Source organism: Emys orbicularis, chromosome 9, assembly GCF_028017835.1.
Source record: "Emys orbicularis isolate rEmyOrb1 chromosome 9, rEmyOrb1.hap1, whole genome shotgun sequence".
NCBI classification, from domain to species: domain Eukaryota; kingdom Metazoa; phylum Chordata; order Testudines; family Emydidae; genus Emys; species Emys orbicularis.
In genome coordinates, this window is record NC_088691.1 from 75,114,502 (window position 1) to 75,126,708 (window position 12,207).

At 39.9% G+C, this 12,207-nt stretch overlaps 1 protein-coding gene across 2 annotated transcripts in view; it reads right to left on the reverse strand.

Moving 5' to 3' along the window:
• SLC9A9 (solute carrier family 9 member A9) overlaps nt 1-12,207 on the reverse strand; it is a 344,452-nt gene that overhangs the window by 166,448 nt on the left and 165,797 nt on the right. For both annotated transcript variants that reach the window (XM_065410670.1, XM_065410671.1), the window contains exons 7-9: nt 11,146-11,284; nt 9,005-9,110; nt 1,380-1,468 (exon numbers count right to left, since the gene is read on the reverse strand). In XM_065410670.1, the coding sequence (XP_065266742.1) occupies nt 1,380-1,468; nt 9,005-9,110; nt 11,146-11,284 (334 nt within the window). The remainder of the gene's footprint in view (nt 1-1,379; nt 1,469-9,004; nt 9,111-11,145; nt 11,285-12,207) is intronic.

A 12,207-nucleotide genomic window follows, 5' to 3' on the forward strand; every position in this document is an offset into this window, starting at 1 on the left:
GCCCTAAAACATTCATCATTGTAGCCATTCATGAAGGTCATCTTCTAATCATACTTGGCTCAGCTCTTGGAGCTTGTTGAGAGGTTTCCCTTCAGCCACTGACTTTCTTAAAAACAGTTTAAAATGCAGCTCAAGAAAAACAATCACCTCTTATTAATACTTATCAAATGGCAATGTACTTGCTGATTTACAAACAAAACAGAGTACCTGTCCCAATTAGTTTACAAAATAGTTCAGTCAAAGACAAAATAGAGCAGACACAAACAGTAACTGATCTGTCTGTATGAGTTGGAGCTGGTGAAGGGGTCTAGCAGTGGTTGTCTTGTAAAGGCTTTTCAGAGAAGGGTGATTTGAGCAGGGATTGGAAACAAGAGAGGTAAGTTGTCTGGCAAGTTCTCTGGAAGCTGAAATGAGGGAGACTGTTGAAGACAAGCAAGCATGCAAAAAAGAAAAGTACCTTGAGGGGAATGGGCTTCTTTTTAAGCCATTTATTTTTAAAAATTTAACAAGTTTTCATAAACAAAAATGATACAAAAGATCCATATTATAAAATACTATTCACTTCCCCAGAGCAAAATGGTACAGAAGTGAGTCCTAGCAGATGTGCAAGCTCCTTGCTGTCAAACTGTCAGAGAGAAGGAACTGAAGGTTGAAGGGTACTGGGATTTGCTGGGCCTCCCTGAGGTGCGTGGCGGCTGTCCTGTGACTCGGCAGCTTAACATTTGTTCTTTGATGTGTTGCAGAGTGTTTGTGAATCGTGGCCCAAAGGCTCAACTCCTGAAAGCAGCTCCAAGTTCTCAAAAATACATTCAACTGAAAGACTCAAACATTTTACTAGAAACAAACAGAAAACTGACTTTTTCTTGCCTCCCAAATTGTTCACTGAAAAGGAACCTTGCAGTCACCCGCATGTTCTTTACTAGGCCACAGATTTCATGGGGGGAGAGAAGTCTGTCAGTGCTGGAGACTGAGGGCTGGCCCACACTGCTCCAAAAACACCTTCGCAAAAAAAAAATCCACATGAACCCAGTCTCTAAAACTGTTCCAGCTTCACTCACTAGAGCTTTTGGATTTCCTACTAAGCTTTGCAGCAGTTTCAGATGGAAGTTACTGTAAATTATTACTAGCTCTACACTTTTCATCTTCTAGATGGATATTTTATATTTCTGGTCTCTCAAAGACTAGATTATTACTTTTTTGCTTAGCAAGAGAATTGTTAATGTTTTCCTGGCAAAATCTCTACAAATATCCTTCTCCTGAAATGAAGACATAAGCCTTTTCCTTTGCCTTAATGAAAACCCTTCCAGCTATGCTGGCAGTACCTCTCTATATTCATTACAGCACCAGAAGAGACAAAGTCAGTTATTTTTGTACTCTACCTGTTTAGTTCTCATTTTGGACTCGGATGACAGATTGTTGTAGGTATAATGGGCCTGTGTGACTCCACAAAAAAGGACTGCAACAATTCCTGAAATGCAAAGAAAGGCCAGAGTCAGCTGCTTCTATTTTCTATCTTGTAGTAGTCAAAAGGGCGGGATTAGCCTGCTCAAAAACTAATTAGATTGTGTTAAAAGCTTTTTGTAACAGAGAAATGCTAAGGCATGTTCTACAATAATGTTTTTCAAGCAAACTAGAATTTTGCTTTGATAGAAATCTTATCAGATCCTCCCCTCCCTCCATCCCAGACATTTCATTGCCATCTACTTGGACAGTTTAATATAGAGTGATAACTGTGTATAACAACCTCTGATCACAGTCAGACTGACAGTTATCTAAGTTTGTTACTCAATTATAAGATAATAAAAAGTATAGAAAATAATGAAACTGTGACATAGGCCAAAGAGGTGGGAAAATTGTAAATTTTCTCCCCCAAATGCATTTTTGAGCAGTGGGTGCTGAAGGAGTGCAGTATGTGAAGGCCATTTTGCCCTCTGCATGTATGTTTGCCTTGCACATTGCACACTGCTTATTACAAGGCAAACAGCAAAACCCAGCTTAAAAATACCACTCTGGTGGGAAAAAGCTGTCGCCCAGAATGACAGGGTCAGTGACTGTAACGGAGTGGCAGTAATTATATTTCCCCAGCCTGAGGGAGGTCATGAGGAGAGAGAAGGAGCAACAGTCTTATCAGGAATATAAAGGTTCTCATATATGGTAACATTAATTATTTTTAAGCTTCTCTTCCTTCCCAGTCTCACAGTAAGGTGCTTAGAGCTGCTGATCATAAAGTAAACACAGTATAACAATTGAAAACATTGAAAAATTCATTAATAACATACCCTCTTAAAGTTAGATAAACATCAATCAAAGGGATCACACAGAGCAAAAAAGGAAAACTGGGGATAAATAAGTGGCCAATGGTGACTGTACAAAAGCACCTCTGGAAAAAAGAAAACTCTCTTAAACATGGGCTGCAACTAACTGAGGGGGAATGATCCTGGGATCCTCCACAGTGAAAACACGACTGCCTAGTGGATGTAGGCCCCGCTCATGTAAAGTGATCCTGGTGGGTGGACTCTCAGGGAGTCCCATTGACTTCAATTAGAATCACATGGGCGTAGGAGCTCATGCACTTGGCCTAATCTCCAAAAAGCAGGTGGTGCATCTGTGTAAATATTAATCTGGAGAGGCTTAGTGAGGAGGTTTCAAATGTAGACCAGGGGCTTTAAAAAATAACAGTGCCAATGTAAGATAATCCACTATTTCATAAGTAGTAAAAAATGCAGGGCAGGCTTAATATGATCACAGATACTCAAGCCAGTGAGCAAATGAGTGGTGCATTCTGAACAAGCTGCAAGCAATAGGGATGCCCTGCAGTAAACTTGGCTAAAAAGGGAGGGTGAAGGTGATCCTGGGGATGGGACTGGCTAGTTTGTAGAAGCCTCAGATTAACATTTGAGATATTGAATGCTAATCAAAGCCTCTCAGATGTTTGAAATTGGGGGTATCAATGACTGAAGAAGAGTGGGAAACATTTCCTAGGACCAAAATGAGGAAGCAAAAAAAAGGAAGGACAAAGTAAGAAGAAATATTTAAAAAATGACAAACATCATTTGAAGGAAAAAAATAAAAAGGCTAAAGACTAAATAAAGTAACGTGATTCTTTTACTAGCCCTTCCTCAGTTTTCTGACTGTCTTTAGACTGCTAGATGTAAAAGTATTGTCCAGCCGAAACCAGTTTTCGGTACTTTAAGTCTCCCTTTCTTTTCATTTCTGGGAAGACCTGAGGAATGGCATCCATGTGCCTTTGATGGAAGAAAGGAGAAGGGGGTAGGAAAAAAAAATATGAACAGCGGCACAAAGAACAACTGCCACCAAAGAGAAAATGAAAAACCTTATTTTCCCATGCAGCAATGCAGAAATTCTCTTGGCTTCTGAATTCTATTCACCTGACTGTATTTCTATTGCAGTAATACAAGCTTCTGCAAACCAGGAAAATTTCACTGAGCTTTAACTGCCCTTTCTTTGTTTTTGTAATATTTCTTTTAATTCAGCACTGAGCTCATCCCCTCAGCTGGATCTATTGTGCAAGGGTCATTAGAGAGCAGTGCTGGGAATTTCAAGTTTATGTTAAGGACTCATTCTCCCAAATGGCTTCAGTTCCTCTTCTAGGGTTGAAGGCTGCCCTGTATTTTGTAGTCTAAAGCTGATGTGGGAACGTTATGAATAAATAAATGCTCACACAATGAAAAGCCAGTTTTAAAAAAATATATGGCTAAGCAGGACTATTTCTAAATATCACTAGCCCCTGGGTCAACAATAAAAATGGAAATATGAATTTCCTGTTCAGTTTCCACTACATGAGCCATCATTCTGCCAATTTTTTAAAAATTGACTATTAAATTCAACCCTGGTTGTAAAAATTGATTTGTGACTGTCAAATACAATTGGTAATTATAGGTGGGATAAGTGTCTATTTACTGTTTCCTGAGGCAATGTGAATACTGGGTCCGTGGTATATAAAGGGCCTGACACTGATCTCACACCAGGAGTACCTTCACTGAATCAATGCAACTATTCCAGTGAAAAACTGGAATAAGAGAGACCAGTATCAACCACTGGGTATCTGATACAGAGTGTGGGTTCTGGTCTGAGCCTTTAAGTGCCACCACCATCCTTCAAAATGGAATTTCATAGACCATATGAACCTTATTTCCAGGGGAGATGGAGTGCTTGCAGCAGGATATGTATATGTTGCTAAAACAAGGCTTGCTGTGCACAGCCATGGCAGTTACAACATAAGATATATCATAAAGCATGAGGGGAAGTTATTGGAATGTGTCTTTTTAAGAGATTTGGTGACCATGTGCAAGTTAATGTAACTACATAGGAAACAAGGCAAGAATTACCTAAAAAGGCAAACATGGAACTTTCCATTTTGGAAGGGCATTGTTAAGTGAGGTTGGAAATTCTTTGACAAGAAGTATTAAAATTGGATTTTGAAGACAGGAATCAGCCTGACAGCAAAATGCTTTCTTCACTGTGTATGGGATATAAATTAGGCAATTATATATTTTTTTCAAAGACTTATTAGCGGAATTGTCCAATTTTCTTCTGATATCTTTCAGTTTGATTCTGGACTGCTATCACCTACATAGCATGCATCAAAGATAAAAATATTCACTAGTTCTTTTCTCATTAAAACGTCAGATTCTGGAGCCAAAAATGTAAATGTCTGTCTCAGTTTCCTGCTAAATTAAATGCACACTTCTTGGTTTTACTGAGAATGAACAGTGTTGGAATTCTGGACAGGAGAATGTGATTAGATCTATCAGAGCAGAGATTGTGAGAAAGTCTCTCTTATCAGTTGCTTGTACCTGTGGCTTTATTTTTTGGGGATAGTAGTGACTAACTTACTTTTCCATTCCCTCCGCTCCTTTTTTTTTTAAACTGAAAAAGAGCACTAACTCAGCACCTCTATCACTGAAGCAGATCTATGGCTTAAAGTGAAAGATTTAGGGAGAAATGGAAAACTGGTTCATCAATGCAATACAACAGGAATGATCTTTCTGAGGAAATTAAATTATTGGAAAATTTAATGTCCACCTCTACCCCGATATAACAGGACCCAATATAACATGAATTCGGATATAAAGGGTATGTCTACACTACAGGATTAATCCGAATTTATATAATTCGAATTTAGGAAACCGATTTTATAAATTCGAATGTATTCGGCCACACTAGGCACCATTAATTCGGTGGTGTGCGTCCAAGCTACCGTAGTAGCATCGATTTCCAGAGCGCTGCATTGTGGGTAGCCAATAACATTGAATTGCCAATAACTTCGAATTGCGGCCACACTAACCTTAATTCGGATTAACAATACCGATTTTGACGCTACTCCTCTCGTCGAGGAGGAGTACAGAAATCGAATTAAAGGGCTCTTTAATTCGAATTAAATGGCTTCGTTGTGTGGACGGGTCAAGCGTTAATTCGAATTAAAGCAGCTAAATCCGAATTAAAGTCGTAGTGTAGACCAGGCCAAAGGGGTAAAGCAGCGCTCCGGGGAGGCGGGGCTGCACGCTCCGGCAGATCAAAGCAAGTTCGATATAACGCGGTTTCACCTATAACGTGGTAAGATTTTTTGGCTTCTGAGGACAGCATTATATCGGGGTAGAGATGTAATATAAAAAAATGAAAAACCTGATAATAAAAAAATGATAGCTATATGAACCAAATCAATTAGCAGATAGCTAAACTCCAACTATGCCAACCTCTTTGATAATGGGTAATAAGATTTTAAATAGTCTACCAATCTAGTTGCTTTTTACTCCATTTGTGAAATACATAGGAATAATAACAGCTTGTTAGCTGATGCCAGGCATAAGGAAATCAGTCTCAATGAATTTTACTCCATTGTTTATATTGATAGTGGCAATTCATCTTAGGGTAAAAGATGGCAATATGTGATGCTGATAATGGGACTCATGCCACAAAAGAGGCAACTGCTATCCTAAAATGCATCACTGATGGTGTGCATTAATTTATAAATAATTCCTTTACTAAAGGAGAGAGAGAATAAATTTCCTTGATGGATCATTTCACAAATAGGCAAAAGGAAATTACTTCCCTGTAAGTCTTATTATCTAATGGCCTGATTTTGCAAGGTGCTAGACAGACTCAACTCCTAAAGGTATAATTTGTAACAGAGCCCTGCATTTGGGCCGAGGAGTGCACTATGAGAGGTGTGCTCTTAATACAACCCTGGAAGTGACTGCTTAGGCCAAGAGGCTCTTCTGTAACATAAGCATAGCTGCTGACTCCAGGGGTGCTCTGGGGCTCTAGCACCCATAGAAAAAAAATAGGGGTTCTGCGCACCCACCTGCCACAGCTTTTTGGCGGTGCTGCTGATCAGCTGTTTGTCAGGGCCGCCAATCAGCTGTTTGGTGGCCGGTGGAAGATGCTCAGGGGAGAGCGGAGAGCAGTGAGCGGTGGGTGGGGAGCCTCAGGGAGGGAGCAGAGTGAGGGCGTGGAGAGGTGGAGTGAGGGCGAGGCCTCAGGGTAAGGCACAGTGTAGGGGAGTGGCCTCAGGGCAGAGCAGGGGTGGAACATCCACTCGGAATAATAAAAATCAGCACCTGTGAACATAAGCATAGTCCACTGCATTGCTCCTTCTGGTGGCTGCATAGATTAACCTCATTTTAAATAGATTCCACTCGTTCGGGATTAAGAAATCAGACGCTTCCTCCTAAATTTGCATCTCTCATTGTGCAGTGAAATGTGCTACTGGCAAACTAAGTCAAGTCACCTGAGGATCTGTTAACCAGTAGTATGAACCCCACTCTGAAATATAACTTAAAAAAACATTGTGGAAGGAGTGGATAAGAGCATTTTCAGGCAAGGGTGAGAGAAGATGAAAGTTACATTGGAACTGGTTAAAAGCAAATGGCTAAAAATACCTACTTTAAGCTGAAATGTCAATACAGTATTAATAGCTGTTGCATTTGGAGAAAACAGCTTTGAACTTCTGAAGCTACAAGGAAGACTGCATGTGTTCTTTTTTCCTAACAGCTTCTGACAAAGGCCTTTCATAGAAGCTAAGTGACAGAGGCTGAACCCTGCTGATAAATGAGGCAGTGTAATTAACAATTGCCAACTGAGACAAAGAACGTGCATATGAAAAGAATTGCTAGTGACAGAACTAAAAGGGCGGGGTTTGTTTTCCTTGCAATTTGTGTGGGTGGAGCAATTTCCTTTTTTAACATCTATGTCAGTTCCTTTATTTATAAGCAATAGCTTAACTTCCTTGTACTTTTCTGGTTTTTTTTTCTTTTAATTGGATCATGACTTTGCTTTCCACTCACTTTCTGGCCATTAAAAATAGTTTACTATGGCATCTGACGAAGTGGGTATTCACCCATGAAAGCTTATGCTCCAATACGTCTGTTCGTCTATAAGGTGCCACAGGACTCTTTGTCGCTTTTTACAGAACCAGACTAACACAGCTACCCCTCTGATATGGCTACTATGTCACTATAAAACCCCTCAGTGCCATTGGTAATTAGGGCTTTGATTTCTGACATTTTATATGTTAAAAAAATGAAACACCATCCCAAGTGACTAGTGGGAGAGAGTACATTATGTGTCACCATATTTGCAGTGTGAAGAAATTATATATGCCAATTATTTGGTCCTGCAGTCTACTCCAGCATTCTGACAGTGGAACATGCCTTCAGTATAGCAGTGCCTGAAGCAGTGATGGCATTAGAGGCAGTATCAGTGTTTCCATTATGAACCCCGCTTTTCAATTATTTAAAAATTTAGTAACACCACATTGGTTCCTGGCTAAACGTGACACCTACGGATTCAACTGGGGAGAAGGTTTTAAAAATCCTATTTTAGAAAGCGTGGGAAGTCACTCTCAGCTTAAAAACAAAGGATTTAGAAGTTATTCCATTTTTTTGTCTAGGTAAATAGCAGGTTATTAGAGGTAATGTTTTGAAAATGGCCAGTGAGCACAACAGGACTAAACAAGGCCTTGTTCAGGTTAAAGTTGGATTTTCTTTGGAAAGTGATAGAGCATGGCTCTCTTGTTTAACTTGTGCTACATTGGCATTCATCCACCTTTGGCATAGAATGGGACAGAAAATTGTGCATAAAAAGAGGAAGAGGAGTGAGCATGCAGCAATTTACAACAAACCACACACTGGTTCCAAAGTCCTCTGAACACGTGGCTTATCACACAAAGGGCAAGATCCTGGCTCCATTGAAGCCAGTGGGAGTTTTGCTATTGACTTCAGTGTACCCAGGATTTCACCCAGGGCCTCATTGATCCCCAAAAGCTTTACAAGGATCATGTTCAAAGTAAAAATTAGCAGGTCTTGAGCAATTTCTCCAGCAAAACTAAATGGGCTCTCTATTAATGCTCAGGTGCTCAGGTTTTCCTCTTAACTTTCCCTGGTGGGAATTATGGCAGTTCATTGTCAAAAATAACAGTATCAAAAACATCAATAGGCTTAAACTATTAAGAATCATATTCTTCCTAATCACATTATGAAATCAATTAGAGTCTGGGCATTGCACAGATTACTTCTGTGCATTACTGGGGATTACTTCTGTGTACATTTTCCATTGTGTATGAATGTTTTCACTTGTTCTGTGTGTTGAAGAAAGCAATCTCTGGGCATGTATTTGACTATGGTTGCACAAATGCTATCTCCATGTTGATGCAGAGACGTGTAGGCAGTAAGTGGTTTTGGTCTCTCACTGGGCAGCCTGTGCCTCTCTCCTGCTGCAACGGGGATTTGAGTGGGAGCAATAAAAAAACCCACCAACCAAACAAAAACTTGTGCAGAAAAAAAGGTAATTCAGCTATCTAAGGATTTGTGACTGCAGATGGATGTTTGCAGCACCCACACTTTTAAGCAATGAAAAGAAGCAACTGGATTTTGGAAGATTCATATAAGATGTCATGTTCAAAATAGGTGTGCGGTTTTCCCACATCACAGATTTACTAAAGAGCCCCACAGTCTTTGCTTAGTCAGGAAAATGCAACACTTACCTGTAAGACCAGCAGCTTCTGCTGACAGGAAGGCACTCCAAGACAGGAGGAAGAACAGGCCTGTTTCCAACATGGGGAACTCACACAGCTTTGTAAATTTTGTCAAGTGCTAAAAAATACTAAGGAAAAAGAGCAAACAGCTTTGCAGCCTAAATTCATCCCCACTATCATAAATGAAATAATGCACCGTAAAACTATTCAACTGTATCATACGAAGCACATAAGCATGTGCCTTCAATGGGACCTTAAGATTATACATGTTATTAAGTGCTTTGCTGGATCAAGGCCTAAGTGATTGAATTTAGCATTACTTATCCAGCATTAGTCTACTTCACATATATACTTCTATTTATATTAGCTGTTGAAATGTGCTCATGTCATGTGGTTTCAAAGAAATGCGGCTGTGAAAAGGTGATATGGCAACAAGATGACCAAAAAGCCAAGTTGGTCCATAGCCTTTATTGTCTCTATCAAAAGGGAAGGTCAACTTTACTATGTAGCCTTTAAATGGAATCAGTTTAGAAAGCATAATCGATGCTTCAGAACTGGACTCTCAAAGGAATCAAGATGGGAAAGCTGATTAACACATTAGTGCTTTGTTTAGTCATTTATACTTGTGCAAAGTGAGTGTAAGTTGCTACTGTTGTGATTTGGTAGCATTTTTACACCAGTTAATGTAAATGACTAAACAAGATGTACGGAAAAGGAGAATCACGACTTTCCCAGTTCGGATAAGCTGCACTTTGATTTGTAGTCAATAGCTTGGCTTGTACTTCGTTTAATTACTGCTACTACTTAAATTGTAAATTAAATATTGTATTTTATGTGAGCATCTCAAAATACTTTGCAAACATTAATTGTTATTGTACCCATTTTAAGGCAGCGTTCACTGAGGTATAGAGAGATTAAGGCCTGAATCCTCAAAGGTAGTTAGGATCTAACTACCTTTGAGGCTCTGGGCCCAAGGGCTTGTCTACACTAAAAACTTAAGTCACCTGTTAGGTTAGCTGTGAAACTGATAAATATGACGGCTAACAGCCGATGTAAGTAATGCAATGTCTACACAGACACTGCATCAACCTAACTACACTGACATGAGCCCTACACTTCTCATTGAGGTGGACTTATTATGTCGGTGTAGTAGGGCACTTACATCGGTGGGAGCAAGGCTGTAGTGTGTACACTGACTTAATTAGGTTGACGTAAGCTGACTTATGTCGATCTAACTCTGTAGCATAGACCAAGGGTAAGTATTTTGCCTAAAGTCCCACAGGGAGTCACTATCAGAGTCTAAGATAGAACCCAGGAGTCCTGGCTCCTTTTGCCTATTTCACCCAGTAGACAACACTTCTTCTGATTATTATCCAGTTACATTATATTTCTATGTAGTTGTATGGGTCAGTTAAGATATAGCAACTACTGGGAGGCTGAGTGTGGTATGAAGCAAGGGTTTAATTACATAAATTCATGTTAGTGTCAGGTGGAACAGCATAGGAGAATTTTGATGTCATGGTGCTTTGATTTTCTCAGGAACGCTAAAATACTAACAGGTACTTCATAACCTGTAATCCCATGACTGTCAGTGGCTGTGAGCTCTGTCAAGGAGGTGAGCTCAGTCCTTGGAGTAAGGTTACACCGCACATACTCTCCTCCCCTCCCCCGGTCTGGTCCAGTGTGGTGATCTATTTCTCGTTGATTGAAAGGACTGGTCAGCATGACAGTGTTTTGGGGAGAAATAAAATAAATGGGGAAAGACAGAGGGATTTCAGGAGTCTCTCCCATATAAGAGAATTTGGGGTCCAGTCCTGCACCTTTTACTAAGGAATAGTCCTTAGGCACAAGGGTGGTCTTACTGAGGTCAATGAGACTACTTACAGGACTAAGGGCTCTAGATTTTGGGCCAGATCCTCCACTGGTTAAAATCAACATAGCTCCATTGAAACCATTGAACCTGTGTTGATTTTCTCCAGCTGAGGACCTGGCTTTGTTTACAGAGTCTCTTCAAACCCCTGGTCAAGAAGTTCAAGCTCAAAGTAAAGATGGTCAATCTTAAATCACAGATAGCCTTGGGAGTTCTTTTCAAGACAAACAGTCTTTCAAACCTGCAGAGTTTTTTCTGTTTGGAAAACAATAAAGGATATTAAAGCTGTGACAACAGCGTATGAGGACCCCATTGCAAACGATCCAGCAAAGATCCCCAGGAAATTTCCCACAGACTGGAAGAAAGCAGCAGCATCAAATGTGTTAGGATTCTCCTTGGGACTGTAAACAGAAATCGAACTGAAAAGAAGACAAGGGGGAGGGAGGAAAATAATGAATTAAATCACATTATAGTTATAGTGAAATCATGTGTTAAACATACCCACTTTGTAGGCACTTACAATGCAAGAGAATGCTCCTCAGGGCTGCTAGCAAAATAGAAAGGCAAGAAAAAGGAGACTAGGAGGACAGGGTTTATTTTTCAAGGCAATAACCTGAGAATCAGTGGTTTGCTGCCAATCAGTAAACATTTTTATACTAGGACTGTCATAAAGAATATTGTTTCCAAGCCAGCTAGGCATTAAACCATGGTAGGTGTATAAAGAATATGCAGGGAAAATAGATAACTTTGAATTATTTATTGGCCATATGTCTTTGGAGCTGTTATATATTCACAAATATTCCTGATAAAAAGTGCACTTTTACGGCTGAGGCACAAATGGGCGATACAAATCACAGCATGTACCAAATCTTCAGCAGTGATGCTGTCATAAACCACAAACTAGTTCCCTTCCCTAGCATAACCCTTCGTAAACAAAACGGCAAACATGTCAAGAGCTGCACAATATGAAACCCCAGGGAAAAACGAGAACTGTTTTTCCAGAGAAAGAAACTGCTGTAGTTGCCAGAGGTCGTCTTTTATATCCAGTCTCTGGCTGTAACCATCAAGATTATTTTCTTATGGGAAATTACTCCACCAATGGCAAGGCCATATCTTTAAACATTTTTGAGGGCATCAAATTTGCTATTTACTACTAGTGACTTGATGCCCAGAATGCTAATGATACCGCCAAGTGTGAATGTATTTCTGCTTGTTGTAACATAAAAATTAACAGATGCGCTGTAGCCCCAAGCTTCCCAAATACTAATTAAGCAACATTTCAGATTTTTTGTGGTTCTGTTGCTTTCGACACTTGAGGTCTTTTATGTTCACTGTCAAAGAA